The following is an 18,345-nucleotide window of genomic DNA, read 5'->3' on the forward strand; positions in this document are numbered from 1 at the left end:
GTAATTCTGAGAAACAGAGTTTTGTATGTTAAAACCTGACATTTGCTGAAAAAGAAATTGCTGTATAAAAGATGCTAAGAATTATTTTTTCAAGAACACTAATGCTGAATTTCTAAAGTTTGTTTCTCCTGTGAATCTTACCTAAGGCATAATTTACACTTGCTTAAGTGTAAGCTTATGAAAAAAGAATAGAATGCATAGAACTGGGAGTAATTCAAAGTTGGAAGCTTTCCTTTTTTCTGAACTGCAGTCAGTCATTTGGTAGAACAGTTATGTTTTTCCCTAATATTTTGACATCTGTTGAACAAGAGTCTCTACAGAACATGACAGAACCACAATATGTAGGCGCAATGTTAAACATGCTTCTGCCTAGAAAAATTTTCTCATCGCAGATTTTCTTCCTTCCTCTCAAGGAAGGAGAATGTTTCTGGGGAGGTATGTAGCACAGGTGCAGTTTTTAATTTGACCACCAGATTATATGGACTAGCTCACCTTTGAGAAGAATGCATGAATATTATTTCATTTAACTCCTAAGTACTCCTACCTAAATTTGGCATGGAGCTTGAGCTTCTGTTTCCTTCCGTGCTTTTACATTTTGCTTCCTCTCCATCTATGACAGTACTGTGATTTTGAAGTCTGTGCCATATGCTAGGAATAAATCTAAAAAACTGTCATAAAATTTTAAAGAAAAATGAAGGAAAGATAGAAATAGTCTTAAAGAAATTCTTGAGTTTTTCAATTAGATAAGCAGGATTTGAGCAAGTGTTGGAAACCTTTTCATACGGATATAGTCACAAAAAAAGCATTGTTGTATTTCAACATGGTGTTTACCGTAACCTTGGTGGCAAGAATTCCCAACCATGTTTGAAGGCTTGGATTCACTTTCCAACTGCCACAAGCTTGTAGTGTGAACATGATGCACATCACTTCAGTGCACTTCTGTTTCCATTCCTTCTCTGTTTGTCTTGTCAACTTGTAATGCACTTAATACATGGGGTTTGGGACAGGATCTGTATCTTAAATTGTATGAATATTCAATCTATAACATTGGCCAACTGAACAGTAGTTTATTTTGGTCTCTATTTCTTGTGTGGCAATTGTCTTTAAATAGTATTTTACTGAACAGTATTTTATTGTTACTGAACACAGACAGGTACAAGTGCATAAATAGTCTTTGTGAATGTGTTAACTTGGAGTGCTCAATGTTTTCTCAGGTTCCAGTAGCCAGAGCCAGCATTCTCTGGCTTATCGGCGAGTACTGTGAATGGGTTCCAAAGATTGCACCTGATGTTTTGAGAAAGACAGCCAAGAGCTTCACTAATGAAGATGACCTTGTAAAGCTGCAGATCCTAAATTTGGGTGCAAAACTCTATTTAACAAACTCAAAGCAGGTAAGCATAAACTTATAAGTGTACATATTTAGAGTCACAGCAGATTTTGTACAGTCTGTGTAGATCAGTAGTGATTTCTTTTATATAAGTAACCAAAACTAGTTTATAGTATTCTACAGATAAAAGCTGAACATCAGTTTTCAAGAAATCCTGAGAGTCTAAATCTAACCATGAGTCTTTGAGTCTGTAAATATGAACGTAGTGATGACATCACTCTTTTTTGGTTTTTGCCTCTTTCTTCCTCGGGAAATTGCAGATTTTTTTATTCACATAAATAGAAAAAAAAAGTAGTAAATTTTATTACTAGTACCAGATAGTAGATTTTCCAGGTGTGATTTCCTGTTTTCTGGTCTAAGACCAGAATTTTCAAAGGAGTTCCCTAAATTTGAACAAGAAGCTGCTGATTTTTTATTCAGAATATCTACAAGGAGATGCCAGCAAAAGGCATCTTTCCATTAGTAGTCACCTCCTCTTAAAGATGGGTATTTTTTCTGTATTTCTTACTATTTCACTTTACCATGTGGGGGTTGATAATCTCGAGCAATAAAGATAATCTAAAAATGTCAGCTAGTACAAAAAAGATGAGCTTGGATCTACAGGCAGCAGAAAACAGTGGCTATAGGAGGTGCCAACTGCTTCATTCATCTCAGCGACAGCACTGTGAACTTTGTCACTCTCTGGCTATGGAATATAGCATCTTGACACTAATTTTTCACTGTAATTCCAGTTATTACTGTAAACGATTGTAAAGTAAAAAGAAATGTCCAAATGTAGAAGAAATACGTTATCTGAAATACATGCTTCCTGGGTTACTAGGCCTCTTTGTCTTACAGCAGCTTGGACAGTATAGAATCTTTTACCTCTGCATCTGTGGTATCGCCTTGTTCTTTGATAGCTATATCCAGCTGCAGACTTCATCTGTCTGAGTCTTTATTCTTTGAGAGGTGAACTGTCTTGCATGCATGCGGATTAGAATGAATTCTTGTCCTTTGCTTATACAGTCTAAAACTGGGACAATAACAGAAGTGACTTTATCATACTTCATGAAAATGCTGACTGAGCTACGGGAAAATTGGTTTGATTGTCTAAACTGTCTCTTTTTGGACCATTACATGATATGTACTGATTTTCCATACAATTTTTGAAATTTTATAGTAATTTTTCCACACCATACTTGGCAAATCAATTTCCTAGAAGGAGATGATGGTTTCTGTGATGCTCTTTTTCCAGTTTCACATCTTAATACATTTTAAACTGTTCTTGTAAGTGTTGCATAATATTTTATTCAAATACAGTAGTGGTGATAAAGCAGAAGTAACTGTCTACTGATATGCCTGCTTGAATGAATTTTGTCAAAGAATATTTTCCTCTTTTAATGTTTTAGGCTGTGGAAAAATATGTTGTCTTCGCATATGTCCGAGCTACTCATATACTAAGCTGTAACAGAGTAGGTTGATGACTTGGCTTGATTCAAAACTTTGCAAACTAGAATGTGATGGGTTTGCCTTTAGGAGCTGGGAACACTCTTCATATATCTACATCCTTATTCGCAGGAGGAGCTCTTCTTTACTTACTCAGTATGGAAACATTTCTTTCTGTAATGACTTCAGTTTCTAAAAAGTCCAGCCATTTTTCAGTCTAATTTTTCAAACTTGAAGGGAGATCTTGTACACTTCACTACTCAGTTGTTAGTATGTCCAAATCTCCTGATCTCTGTTTTGTCCCTCTGTATCCCACCCCCCTACATAATAGTTTTTGAATCCTTATCAGTTTCATCCAAAGTCAGTTGGGTTGTGAAAATCTCAAAGATACAATATCATTCTATTGAAAAGTAGTGGTAGGATAGCCAAAAGAGACTTAACACCAACCAGGCAGACAGAAAGAGCTCTTCACTGAGGTGAGGGAAAGACAGGCAAAACTCAACTGTTAAATCATGTTTGGAGAAAAGCACAAAAATCTGGAGGAAATAAGACTTTGTTATTCTTTCCCCTTCTGTAAATATGTTTCCTTACTTTCTTATAATTGCCTTAGCTTATGTTTAAGCACTTAACACAGAACATTTTTGGGAAAGCTTTATATGATTCAGGATTTTTGTAAGAATTTTCAGTATCTGTGAAATTCTGTGATGACCCCATGAACTCAAAGTCTTTTGTAATTTAAGGCAGAGTTTCAGGTTCAATCCTATCTAGATAAATATGTAATAAGAGCAGGCCTTCCTCTCTCTGGTTGTCTGTGTTGTTTGGTAAACTTGCTTACTTATTTCATCATTTAGGGACATAAAAATCCTCATGAATGTGCTTGATAGATGTGTAAATCTATAGCCCACATAAGAGAAAGTGTTAAATAGAAAATGTCATCTAATTGCTTTAGGTGTTTCTCGAATATAGTAGAAAGAATAAAGAGATTATGATGGGATTCTGTTGTATAATGCAGCAGAAAGAAGTCACACCGGAAGAAGTCACGAGTAATCCTAGTGTGTAAATAGATATGTCCAACTTGGTTCAGCACAATAGCCTTATCTTGCGTATCTGAAGAATCAAGTTACTGCAAGCTAATGATATCAAAGAGTAGACAGACAGCTGTTTCTCTCCCATTGTAGAGCCTCCTCTGTTGGTGATACTTGTATTATAAAAATTATCCAGTGGGGATCTACCAATCCTAATATTGGATAGGCATTATGTTATTCAAGAGAAGTATTGCCACTAGAAAATTGTGGAAATATTGCTGAGGGATGACTTGAAGCGTACTTTTCATATTAGCCAAATGTAAGTGTACAAAAAATAGTAATAGCTTCTAACAGTGTGAAGATTAAAGAAATTATATTATGCCTATATAATGAGCATGTTCAGATAGGCAGTGTTGATGTATGATAATAAATGTATTATAACATATATAAGAATACTTTTGCCTTCCTGAACAGTCATGGTGTGTAGATTCTGTCATATTTCACCAAAATAATGTGCTTACTGAAATAATTTTCAACTTTTTATGGATATTTCTTTGTTGGAAAAACTGATGTGTGTTTGTTAAGGGGGTTTTGTTTGGTTTTTTGTTTTTAATTAAAATTAATTATTAGAATAATTCTATTAGCTATCTCCATGTAGAAAAGCTCTGCTACTTGTTTGGTTGCATTGCTGTAAGGGGAAAAAAGTGTTTTCATGCTCTTTGTACTGTATATGATGCTTGCAAGGAGGCTTCTTGAAGATATGGAGCCTTCTTAGTTAAAATATTAAAAATTTACTTCCTTACAATGGTATATTATTTTTGTTCTTTTTCTGGTTTGCTTGTCTATAAAGTGGCATACCTCTTTCTAAGGTATATAATGGTTACAAGTCCATTCCAGCAACATTGTTCTGGTTACACTATGTTATTACTAAGATGCTGGGAAAGTCTCCCTAATGTTTTTATACTCCTTGCCCCCCCCCCCCCCCCCCTTTTCTTTTTCAGATTTAAAAATTTAACTGAATTATTTAAATTATTTAATACATGTTAATTTTCTCAGACATCAAATTAGGAAATCCTATTACGCTGTAAAAAGCTGTGATAATATAAATTGCTCTCTTACATAAATAAATAAATGACCGATATTGCTGGAGGCTTTAAGCTTCAAGGAAAAAAATAGAAGAAGTCTTTTATCCTGGTTTTTAGAGGGCATCAGCAGCTTGCTTTTATGAAAAAGTAACAGCTAAATGCACTGCAAATAATTTGCAGTAATCCAGTTCAGTGATTCATGTGTCTGCTTTAATGGGTCATAATTCAGGATAAAGTAACTGAGTGCAGTCAGAGTGCAGACACTGCTTATGCCAGGGACAGTATCTCTTCATAAAACACACCTCAGCAGAAGCAGTTTGCCAGCCCCCTAATACCCTCTGATGTTTTGATGTCCTGCATATTTTTCCGATTAAGTTTTGAGTGCCATGTTTTTAGTTGTATTTCCACATTCATTATCCTCACGTAGACCCTTCAGTGGGTTTGCCATATATGATTATTTTTTTAATGATGCCTTTCTTTCCACTTCAGCAGTTTAATAATCTAGCACATGGCTGCTTCTCAGTACTCAGCATTCACCTCCCCAATACAGAAGAGGACATGTGCTTTGGCTGCAGAATTCCATTTGCAGCTTTAGAAATGCATATTCCCTGTGGAACAACATTTGTTTGACATAACCATTCATTTTTATTACCTCTTTAAATATGTTTATCCAGAGTTATCAATAATCATAAATAACTTGTATTCTGTTCTTGTCCTGTTTTTTTCCACAGACAAAATTGCTTACCCAGTACGTATTAAATCTCGGCAAGTATGATCAAAGCTACGACATCAGAGACCGTACAAGATTTATTAGGCAGCTCATCGTTCCAAATGAGAAGAGTGGAGCTTTAAGCAAATATGCCAAAAAAATATTTCTGGCACAGAAACCTGCCCCATTGCTTGAGTCTCCTTTTAAAGGTATAAGTGCCAAAATCATTTGGTAAATGTTCATTGTGTAAAGGAATGTGGCAGCCTGTCCTATTTCGAATATGCTTACTAATTGTGTTACTTCGAAAATACAAATTATTAATATGCAAGTGTACTCACTCTGCTTACTTGCTCTATGCAAGCATGGTTTACGTGGCACAAACAAAGTGTGTTTCTCTGATGATAAACCCTGACAAACTGATCCATTTGCGCTCTTGTGGATTTTAAATTTGATTTAAATAACAGAAGGTGTTTCTTTTGAGGAAAGTGATTCCTCAATTTAGGAAAATAGCTCTCATCTTTCACCTGGACTTCAGTAGAAGATTGTTAATGTGAATATTGCCGATGTTTTGTGAATCGGAAATAAACTGAATCACAATAGATTAGGTTTTTGTTGTTTTTCTTCAAAGTCATAATTTTCCCTGTGCGTTTTTCTTGTCCTTTCACAAGTAAGAACCATTGTCTGTCATCTCAAGATTAAAAGGTTATCAGGTTATCTTAATTAAAAATACTCTGTTATTGTGACAGTTTGCAATTTAAATTTTCATATTTACTTAGTCCCAGTTTTGAAGCTCTAAGAGGAGCACCATTCTGAAGAAAAACTATTAAAATTCTGGATGTGTTTGTGCCAAGACATGTATATGGATTGTTTAACTGTGCTGTCATTCTTAATATTCACAGTAAAGTAATTTTTAGAGAAGCTACATTTCAGAGCAACACCTCTAAACACACTGACTGATTAGCTTTTTTATTGACCATTATGGGAGAGATTATTGTAATCTATGGACTGAAATCAGTTTTTTGACCTATGAAGAGCTTCCTAGTTTATATTTATTTCATGACATTTGAGGTAATACAATGGCAATTACCTTTAGCCCTGATTAAGATTGCTCTTTGTGGTAGAGCTCATGGTGTTTGTGTCTTTCTCCCCTCCCCCCCCGCCCCCCCCCCTTTTTTTTTTTTTTTTTTTTAATAGGTAGGGATCATTTCCAGCTTGGCACTTTGTCTCACACACTGAACAGCCAAGCCACTGGCTACCTGGAGCTGTCTGACTGGCCAGAGGTGGCGCCTGACCCCTCCGTCCGAAACGTTGAAATAGTTGAGCCGGTACGTCAGCATCATTAGAAGTAACTTCACTTTGCTAGAAGGCACTCATTATAGAGTATTAGCCTAAAATACAAGTATTTAAATCCTGTTTGTATGCTATACTGAAAAACTTTGATGCACAGGAGTATTTGTATTGCTTATTTTACCTTGGAAACATGCACAGTGCTTGCTCTTTACACTGGGAGAAGTGGATCAACTGTAGACCACTTCTGCTTTGCTCGTGGATTAAATGGGCTTTTTTCCCCCTCCATCTCACTTTTGATTTCATACCTCTGTTCTTTGTATCTCTGACTGCTGTGCTGTAGTTTGTTAGATGTTGTTAATGATGAGTGTAACACCTACTAAAGTAGATGAGTAGTTGTGTACAAATCCAAGTCTAAACAGAAAAGAAAAAAGGTAATATAAACAAAAGGCAGCAGCAGGGAAGGAAACTGTTTGGAAATTTAAAGTTTCAAAGAGACCAGTGTTACGTTTCACATCATCTGGAGGTAATTATGAAAGTTTATAATAGAAAAATGTCACCTTTTAGTGCATTCAAATCATTTGTTGACGTTACATGGCTGGTCTTCTACTGTCAATAGCTTTTTGTTACTGGACTGTAAACTCTGAGGCAAAGTTATGTTGTGGTACCAAAGCTGTGATTTATGCCTCAGATTCCAGCATCCTACTAAATGTCACTAAAAGCTATTAAACAGTAACAGAAATGTAAATGTATTGGAATATAGTGTGATTCCAGAGGTATGTCATTGTAATAGGTATACCCAGAAAAGCACATGGTCCTTGTCATGAACCAACTTCTACAGTTAATTGCACATGAATTAATTTGCAAATAAGATGTTAGGCATAGAATGTAGAGAAGATTCTAAAAAGTAGGTGTAACTTGCAGAAACCAGTGAACAGAAATGTGGTAGAACAAGCATTTCCCCTTTGTACTTTAATGTTACTTGTCCGCCTTCTTATATACATTTCAGGAAAAGAGGTATTTGTGTACAGACTTCTGAAAGCTTTTATGGGAAGAATCTGAAGGCATTCAGCTCAAATGGAGAACTATAAATGATAGGGTTGGCACAAAAGAACATGTAAAGGTGCCTTTGTGCCCCCTCCAAAAAAAAACATTTTGCAGGAAATTGATCAAATGGAGTAACATCCATGTACAAGATAATAGAAAACATCTCCCTCCAGTCATTTAATCTCAAACCAAACATGAAAATCCTTTCCTTTTTTGTTTTTTTTTTCCTCCGCCCCAGGTATATTCTTTGGAGAGTCTACTCATTGTCATGAATTTTACTGTATGCCTCCGCAATGTATATGAGTGAAGCTTGAGTTAAACTGTCATTTACATCCAAAAGAATATTGGCCTTTTAAAATGCCAGTTGCTGGGTGAAACATCAGAAAGCATTAGCAGCTTTTGGTGTTGGAGAGGAAACCAATGTGTCTCTAGAGCCATACACCATTGCAGGTTGCTGTTAGAGCTCTTTCAAAAGTTCATCTTATTCCAGATCACAGCAGTCACTGAAGCAGACCTGTATCACACCATGTATAGTTTTCTGCCTATTTGTTCAGATGTTTTTTGCTAGCCTGAGTTTTTGTTTTGCTCTCTAGTAGTACAGGGGAATACAGAAAGAAAAAAAAGTATGGCCAAAGTATTGACGCATTCTGGTATTCTCTTGGTGGTAAGAGTTACTTTTATTTGGAGAATTGCAAAGAAAGTGAAATACAATTCCTCTGTGGTTGCTGGAACTTCTGCTGCTTACTGGGTCAACTTCTGTTTTCTCCTTAAAATTTGGGATTATAAAGGTGGCGATTAGCCATATTTACCCTTCATTCTAGTGATAGGCTAAACTTAGCTGTATCTAGAGATAAAACTCTCAGACTTCAGGTTCTTTTGGCATAAAATATATATATGATTACTGATGCTTTTAATCTGCCTTAGTAAATCTTTTTCTAGATTCTCTAATAGACATATCCCACCTTTTATAGGTACATACAAAAATTCTGGTTCTCCTGTTTGTGTAAAGTAAGAGAAGTTTACTAGTTTCTCTTCACTTGTTTACAGGATTTATTTAGGAACTGCTGAATACTTCTACTGCAAGTGTTTTTCTTGGCCATGTGTATCTTTTTTGTATTGCTGGTGGTAAAAGTAAACTTACATTGAAATGTATTTACAGGCAAAGGAATGGACTGGAATTCTGGGTAAACCAAAGAAAGTGAAACCTACTGAAAAGTTTTACTCTGAATCAGAAGAGGAGGAAGATGAGTCTGCTGGTACCAATTCATCAGGTAGGTATTTGGAAAGCAACTTGCATCTTTGCTGCCTGAAGAACCGTATCTTCAGAACGGACCTCTGCTTAAAAAAATTGAAAAAGTTGCAAAAAAAAAAAATCCAGAGCTGTATATAAAATAAGGAAATCAGAGGCAAAAGTTCACTGAAAATGAGTGCATACACAGCTACAGTGAATACAGTGATGTATTAGCAGTACTGCAAAATTAGCAATAACTAATACAGACAGGTCTTGTGTGTTTATTGAACGAATTACTTTGCTTTGTTTCCCAGATAAAAAAGCTGGCATGCTATTTTCATCCTGCTTTGAGTCTAGTAAGAGTGATGCGAGTTTGTAACTCCAAGTAAAACTAAAGGCACCTAACTTTTGGGGGGAAAAATGCCCATATCCTTGTTTGTTGGGAACTGTAAGGCTTGGGTGGTTTTTTGGATTTCATCACGGGTGAAGTACTATTTGGATATCATGTGCTGCTCTGTTAAATGAATGGCCAAACTTCTTTAACTCTGTAGTCTTTGATGGGGTTTATTCAGTAAATTGTGTTATAGTATTGCTCTCAAGTTTGACACGATGTTTTCTATTTATTATAATGGGAGTCATGATGGAGAAAATAACTGACATCGGCTGTTTAAGTTCAGTGAGCAAAGGTTCCTTTGACCAGTCTCCAGATATCTTAATGCTGGACAGGCAGTTCCCCAAGACAGCCATTTCAGTAGGTGTAATATAGTTCAAGTGTAATGAAGAACATCATTCTCCCAGGTCCAGACTTGAGGCACACAAAATGTTTAACATTAGAGACTTTAAAGAATTGTTCCATTTAGTTGAATGGAAGAAGGGCACCTTAAAATCTGAACAGAGGTTCTTCCCTCTCATTTCTAAACAGAGTATGCAGAAGTGCCTAAGAATTGTATCACTAAAATTAATGATGTCTGAAGCAAGATAGGAATATAGTCACTTCAGATATTTGAATATTTGGTAACTATATGATTGACGAATCAGTGATTCAGTCATCATTATCAGTATTCAAGAGCCTAATTAGGCAGTTGTTTGAAAAGATAATCTTGCACTGAAGTGTATGTATAGGTTAGAGAATCTGAGGTCATCTCTGACTTCTGGAAGGGTTATGTAATTTTGAAGAGCCACATGCAATTAGTTTATTATTTGGCTTTCTAATTTGCTAAAGTATATAGGCTGAAGAGGACAGGGCTTTAACCAACAAAATTTTGTGAATGTCGGGAGAAAGTTACTGTCCTACCTGCTGTTGACACAGAGGAAATAATGCTAAAGCTTTCAATTGGATTGTAAAATCCTAAAACATTGTTTTATTTTAACAAACTTGGATTCCTAAAATACTTACTAGGTAAGATATTAAGAAAAAGAATGTAAGAGTTGGTTTTATTTCAGAGGGTGAGACTGGCAGTGAAAGTGAGGAAGAAGATGATAAAGAGGAAAGCAGCAGCAATGAGAGTGGTGGGAGCTCCTCTCCCAGTGAAGAATCAAGTGACAGTGAATCAGGCAGCAAAGAAAGTACTGCAAAGAAAACATCTAGAGCTGCTAATGAAAGGTAGGTATACATCTCTATGTTTTTAATTTTTTGTGATGCTAGCTGTTAACCATGCTTCCTATAAACAGTCTTCTAAGCAGTTAATTAGGCTTTTTGGGGGGTGTAAAGGCCAAGAAATGATGTCACCTGTTTCAGTGTATGTCAGTAATAGTCAGTGTATGAACAGGGTTTATATTTTCATATTAATCAGACTACTCTTAGTTTGGAATTAATTTCTGACTTCAGTAAAATCTTGGGTGGCTTTTTAAAAATTGATGTAACCTTGGGAGGCTGAATAAGCGATCAAACAGTTGTGTGAAACACATAATGACCTTTTGCAGCAATTTTGCTGAGAGTAAAATTAAGTCCTTCAACACTTTGCCATTATATAACTAAGACAATTGATTTTTCTAAATAATATTATATTAAAAAGATTATGATCCAAATATTCGAGGCAAGGGCTGTGAAGGGAAACGGTCATGATATTTAAGTGTTAGCGCTTTTTGAGATTGGCCATTATCAACAATATTATCATGTATTAAAGTATCATTAAAATTTTGAGTAATTGGGGCTAATACCTTGGATTGTGTGAATCTGTTTCTTCCACTGCTGTCAGCATGTGGCCTCTGCAGACATGATCACCCTTTACTCTGTAGTCTGCTGCCAGCTCACTTGATGAGTTTGCAGCTCAGCTCAGTCGTGGCTGACAGCGCTGATTGGGGCGCAGTACACACTCTGCTCCTTTTATTACAGACAATAATTAAAGCAGCTTGCCTTGCCACTTCCATAACAAACACAGCGTAATGCCCTAATTATGACTTTATTAATTTAAGTCAGGATTTAATGATTTTAAAAGTGATTTATATTGTTTTTCCTGTTCAGAACAAATGAAATCTGTAGGTTAAATTAATACAGGCTTTTCATCATTGCAAAGTTAAAGATCTAGTTACCAGTAAATTCTTTTTATTAGAATAACATCTGAAATTTTAAGCAGTAAGGTAAACAGTGATTACCCATCAAAAGTGGCTGATGTATAATAAAGTAACACTTTAGTCTTCACATCTAGTCTTAGAGATAAGTGAAGAGCAATTGCTGAAAACCAACTTAACTGCGTTTATATAATGTGTTCACCATAACTTCTTTGTTGATGCAACTAGAGTTTCTTTTCAGTGGCAATGAAGGAAATGTAGATAATTTTGTCAGTATCTGTGTTATACATCATGAATAAGAGAATTTAAATGGTGTTTAGTGAATTTTTATGTTTAGTTCATTGAGCTCAACCAAGTTTTTAAAAGTTGTCAAATTTAAATGTAATTTTGATTTTAATAGTACCTGTTTTTTCACCATGATTTTAATAATCAGGTCTGCTACACTGGATTATTTTTTGTGAAGTGTGTATTCTTTCAGTTTTAGCTTTGACAGCTTCAAGTTTCTTGTTTTCCAAATATAATGCTTTTCACTAGAATTTGCAGGATTGATTTCAACTTCAGTTACATAGGTAGGCAATATCAGCATGGCTTAAATGTTAATACTGATTTTTAATAATTTTGATTGAACATTATTTGGGCAATTCAGTCCTGAATAGCTCTTGAGAGGAGGAAGGCATTGCCCTATTTTTCTTTCTGTCATGTTTTCGGTTCTCCTCTTTTTCCCTTCTAAAATCACTGCTATCTCAAACAGTAATGCAGCATAGTACATTCTTTTCTACTGCTTCTAAAGCTAAGCAGAAATGTGTAACAACTTAATTTGAGTCCAGAGGGACTCTTAGTAGTTGAGTGGTCTGGATTTGTTTAATTATTGTTGACCTTGTTACCCTTCAAGCACTTTAGTAACCAATTTATTGTCTTGGGGCAGTAGCTGAATCAGGTGGTATATGAAACACCTGATTTGGAAGTGTAAAATGGTTGCCTGCAGGGCCAAGAACAGAGGGTTTTTTTTCTATATGCAACACTAATTTACCTGCTTCATGATAATTATTAGAGAACAATTTTCATTTATTGTGGTAATTCTAGGTGGTAGCTCCCCCACCCCGAGACAAAATGGTGATCTATAATTGGCAATTATAGTGTTATTAGAAGCAAAGAAGGCAGAGTTTAATAATATTCAGTAGCTGTTAGTGCAGAGCAACATAATACAACATTGCCAGGGTGAACAGAACTTTACTGTGGGAAGAATAGTGTGTCTGAAGTCCATTGCTGTAAAGTACTCAATATGACCAGAGGTTTCAGAATGTAGTAGCTCTTCTGTATAAACCCTTTAATGGGTTGAAATATTGGTAGACATTACAGGTCTTATTTCTAGGATGTTTCATTTAGAAGAATTAATGAAGAAATAAATTCAATGCATTGATTTTATTTTTTTTTAAGCAACATTACTTTGCAAAAACATCTTATAACCCTTCAAGATTCTGTTAATCATAGGTGGAATAGACTGAAAGTTTATTTATATAAAAGGGTGTCTGCACTTCTTTCTGAAATGTCCCAAGCACTATGCATGCAAATAATTTTAATATTTAATGTTCACATTTTTGTTTGGCTGTTTCATTGGCTTAGATTATATGTGATGATTTCTTGTGTAACAGCTGAGCTTTTATCGTAAACAAATACTGATTAAAAGTCCTTTTAAAAAAACTTCAAAATGTTAACATGATATCTTGCCTAAGCAGATTACTTTGGTGGTTTTACAAGTCTCTTAAGTTGTGTTTTCTTAATATGTAGTGATTCAGAGGACACTGAAAAGAAAGCAAAGGGGAACTCCAAAAAGTTAAGCACATCCAGTTCCTCTGTTACGGAATCTGCTTCATCAGAAGAAAGTTCTTCAGATTCCAAGTCAGAATCAGATTCTAAAAGTGACTCTGAGTCTGGAAAATCAAGAAGTACTACCACTAGTAAGGTAAAATAAGTTTTTTTTTAAATGCCCTATAAAATAATGGGAAGATGCATCTAACCCTCCATATGTGTTTCTTTCTGCAGGAATGGAGATAGTAGTGGTTTTATGGCTATCTAAAAACCCAGAATGTCTGAAAAAAAATTTTGACCTTTCATAGAAAGATCAACATTCATAGAATCATAGAATAGTTAGAGTTGGAAAGGACCTTTAGATCAGCTAGTTCCAACCCCCCTGCCATGGGCAGGGACACCTCACACTAAACCATATCACCCAAGGCTTCATCCAACCTAGTCTTGAACACAGCCAGGGACAGAGCGTTCACAACCTCCCTTGGCAACCCATTCCAGTGCCTCGCCACCCTAACAGGAAAGAACTTCTTCCTTATATCCAATCTAAACTTCCCCGGTTTAAGTTTTAACCCGTTACCCCTTGTCCTGTCACTACAGTCCCTAAAGAAGAGTCCCTCCCCAGCATCCCTATAGGCCCCCCTTTAGATACTGGAAGGCTGCTATGAGTAGTTTGGTAGGTAAAGCAAATAAGAATATTTTAAAATGAAAAGAATATTTCTGTTTTAATTCTATTTTTACTTCAGATACATGAAGAATAATAGAACATTATTATTTTTTAATGAAAGCAGGGTAGTTTGCAAAAGTAATATTCTGATTTGGGATGACTATTATCTTGAAGTATGATTACTAGAGAACCTGTATCTGACAGTGAGCAAAACCAAGAAACAAATGTTAGTATATTGTTTCTTGAGAGTTTGAAGACATTGTAATAGAACCACTAGCTGCTTTTAAAATTTCCTATTAAAATTAAAAGTGGTTCTGTTCATGCATCTGTACTTGAGGTGTTTACATAAATTGTAGAATGAGTATTCTTAAGAGTAATTAACTTTTTATTGCTTGTCTCTGATAGGAATAAAGCTTAAAACTCGTTGCGTTACTTCAAATTGTATTATCTTTCTTACAACATTGATGAAGTAGAAAACTTTCAAATGTATCTTTTTAAAATTGGATTTGGAAATGTTTGAAGAAGCAAAAATGTTCCACAGAACCATTCATGTGTCAATTTAGATTTAATTCCTTACCTTAGTAAAGAAAAAGAGGTTAAAAGCTCACTGTATTCAAGCTACCATTATGAAGCTAAAGCTTATAGCATGAATTGGTTTCTGAGTCTCTACCTTTCATTTAAAAAATAATTAAATGGAGAAATTTGTGCTTAATCTATAAGGTAGAAGAGTAAAAATTTCTGAAACTTACTTTTTTGTTGTCGAATATTTCTTGTGCATTTATTTCTATGTATTTAAAAAAAAAAAAAAAGGTAGAACTGTAGCTCAAAAGTTTCCATTTTAATACCAATATGTGGCTTTGAAAATTAATACTCTGATTTTGGATTAAGCCAAGACATTTCATTCAGGATTACTGTATAGAATGATGAATAATCAAAACAGTCATTGTTTGTCGCATTTGATGCAATTGTAGAAGCTGGTGGACAGGTGTGTCTTGAAAAATTAAGAGGGAAGGCTGTAACTTTATTAAGCTGTTTCAGTGTGCATTTCTTTTAATTGAGGAAATAAGGTTCTCTGTTTCTCTAAATGTTGAAATTGTGTTGTCCATGGTCTTTGTTTTCTAACTTTATAGCTCTGTGTAGGAATTCTGTGTAGTAACCTTAATTTTTAATCTATTCCCTTCTTTATCAAGTAGAACAAAAGATGAAGTGAGACTATAGCATTTGAGAAGTGGAGCTGTGTTTCTACATTTTGGTCATTGATTCCTTCCCAAATACCACACTGGATAATGCATCTATGACAGAGTTTTTTCTAGTAGAGTAGGCAAACTGAATCTTGCTAAAAAATAGTCACACAAGAAATACAACCTAAATCTTCTCAGAGTAAACCCCTTTGGCACTAGATGGGATGTTAAATAATTCTAACAGCAGCTTCTAATATTAGCACAGTCTTTTTTTCACCAGAAACTAGTAGGTCCTCTGACATGCTTAGTTTTGAGCAGCCAAAGCAACACCATGTTCAGAGAGTAATGGCTGCTCTGTGCTGCATTGTCCATTTTTCTCAGGGTATCAGCGCCATTGTCCATGATTTCTTTCTCTACAGTTATGTAAACCTGTCTTGTTCTTTCACACGATATTTGAGGACTACTAGCATAAAGAAACTTTTTGTATTTTAAAACAGCAGTCAAAAATGCATGAAGTCAAACACGCTGAATAGTACGAATGCCCAAGAAGCTTAGGATTTTGTTGATGTCAATGGAAAATTGTCAAGCCCTTGGATTTTAAGAGAAAGAATGCTACAGTAGTCCTGAAAGCTTACTTGATTAAGAAGCAACTGATAATGAACTATGAAGAGCATTAAAGATCATAGAATCATTGAATGGTTTGGGTTGGAAGAGACCTTGGGTAGGGTCACTTTCTACTAGACCAGATTGTTTAAAGCCCCATCCAACCTGGCCTTAAACACTTCCAGGGATGGGGCAGCAACAGCGTCTCTGGGCAGCCTGTTCCGGTACCTCACCACCCTCATAGTAAAAGATTTCTTGCTAATGTCTATGTAACTCTCTCCTGTTTCACTTTTAAGCCATTCCCCTTTGTCCTGTCACTACATTCATTTGTAAGAAGTCCCTCCAGGTTTCTTGTAAGCCCCTTTAGGTACTGGAAGCTGCCCTAGAAGTGTCCCTAGAACCTTCTCTTCTGTGGGCTGGACAAGCCCAACTCTCTCAGCCTGTCTTCTTAGGAGAGGTGCTTTAGCTCTGTTATCATCTTTGTGGCCCTCCTGTGGGCAGGCCTGTGTCCCTCCTATGTGGAGGGCACCAGAATACAGCGGGGTCTTGTTTTGAGGTACATTTCTTTTTCAGTTTTGTTTTGAGCCTTTATTTTGAGGTACATTTTACAAGAACCACCATGTTTATTTTATTTACAGGAAAATCTTGGAACTTTTCTATTTCTTACCTGACTTCTTTTCAGGCTACCCAGGAAGCAGATGGTTTCAGCCAGGCTCTCATAAACACGTGATTTCATTCTGGTAGAATTTTATTGGAAAAACTATTACTTACTTCTATTATTCTGCTACAGGGTGTTCTTAATTCTGTCAGTATATATGGGGAGATGATTCATTAGGATTTCCTTTCCTTTTAAATAAAACAAATTATTTTCTGAATTGCATATTGATGAGAGGAGTAGTTAGTAGGCTCTATTTTTATTGTTTCTCAGTTTGCCCAAATGATGTATGCTACATGTATGTGGATGTGTTTTGTTGGGTGCCATTGCCATTTTCAACAGAATTTTCATCATTAAAAAGGTTCGATTACACTCACGTGGGAGCTTAATTTGTGCATACATCCATGCATTTATTAACATTAAAATTGGTTACAAAAATTTCAGGGTTTTTTTTCTGCATATATTATTGTATTTTTTCTTAAAGAATCATTTTGTAAAAGCTGTTGTGCTCACTGTAATTGAGTGAATAGAAAAGTCACTCTCTTGTACTGCAGTGTTCTATATTATTTTGAAATATGGATAGTTTGAGGTGTTCAGATACATATTATACTTTAAGCATAAATACTATAGAGCTAAAATGCAGATTTGCAGATGATGCATGTATAAGTAGGTGTCTCTACAGTGAGATTTTAAAATCAGCTACTGTTGACCTCCTTATATAGGTATAATACAGTCACTCAGCTGTTAAAAACCTGATCCACTATTTAAAAAATATACAAAAACAAATTGTCTATCTTTCTGCCTGATCTCTTTTCAAGTGCTAACACAATGGAAACAGTGGGTGATCTGTCAATGCATTTGGATTGTCAGTGATGGTTTTGTATAAATATTGGGAGGATAAGAAATAAAATTGCACAGCAAAATATGATTTCATCTGCCTTTTCTCTGCAGCTCCATGGCTCATGCTGCGGTGTGAAATTCTCATTTTACACACTTTGCAGGCGGAGTACATGAATTATGCATTGAGCAAGAGAAATCTCCTGCTTCAAGTTCTATATGCATTTACCAGGTTCTATCTCTATTACCAAGATGAATTGCAAATGGAGAAATGTTTGATGGTATATAGCTTAACTTCTTTGTTTAGTATTCTGCTTTTCCCATAGTGGGCTCTTATGGTAGGAAACTGTTTGGGTTATAGTGTAGACATAGTTTTAAGAAAAAAAGATTAAAAAATATGTTCCAAAGAAATGCCAGACACGTCAGAGTCTTTTTATTGTCTTGATTTAGAATGCAGAGCCTTTTTCATTCAATAGAAATATGTGTTGGTAGTGTTTGTTGCAGTCATTGGCTACTCATTATTCCTAGAAAGCCAGTCAATTTTCTTTTCTTGGAAAAAGTGTATTAAAAATAATCCTGTTTGTAATAGGCAAGACTCCTGTAAATAGATTTCTTTGGTGTCTTGTACAGAATTGAGCACAATATATATGCACTCATCTATTTAGAAATATTCATATAAAAATATGTTTATGTGTGTGTTTAGCATGTGTACACATATAAGTAGCTGAGTATTTATTTAAGCTTGACACACTTGACTGAAGTAGAAAATAAGGTGTGATCATACTTAATGTTAGTTTTATCTTGATTTAGTTAGCATGCAATTTTATATTTCCCAGATGGTGGGGTTTTTTGGTTTGTGGCTGGTTTGGTTGGGTTTTTTTTGTTTGGT

The 18,345-nt window shown here is 35.4% G+C and overlaps 1 protein-coding gene across 5 annotated transcripts in view; it reads left to right on the plus strand.

The window, feature by feature from the left end:
• The window catches only part of AP3B1 (adaptor related protein complex 3 subunit beta 1), a 169,388-nt gene that overhangs the window by 94,875 nt on the left and 56,168 nt on the right, over positions 1–18,345 (plus strand). For all 5 annotated transcript variants that reach the window (XM_062612402.1, XM_062612403.1, XM_062612404.1 and 2 more), the window contains 6 exons: positions 1,215–1,391; positions 5,654–5,840; positions 6,826–6,956; positions 9,125–9,236; positions 10,640–10,799; positions 13,496–13,670. In XM_062612402.1, coding sequence (XP_062468386.1) covers positions 1,215–1,391; positions 5,654–5,840; positions 6,826–6,956; positions 9,125–9,236; positions 10,640–10,799; positions 13,496–13,670 — 942 coding nt within the window. The remainder of the gene's footprint in view (positions 1–1,214; positions 1,392–5,653; positions 5,841–6,825; positions 6,957–9,124; positions 9,237–10,639; positions 10,800–13,495; positions 13,671–18,345) is intronic.

This window comes from Pezoporus occidentalis, unplaced genomic scaffold, assembly GCF_034315485.1.
Source record: "Pezoporus occidentalis ecotype Australia unplaced genomic scaffold, CSIRO_AGI_Poc_V1 ctg16, whole genome shotgun sequence".
In the NCBI taxonomy this organism is placed as follows: domain Eukaryota; kingdom Metazoa; phylum Chordata; class Aves; order Psittaciformes; family Psittacidae; genus Pezoporus; species Pezoporus occidentalis.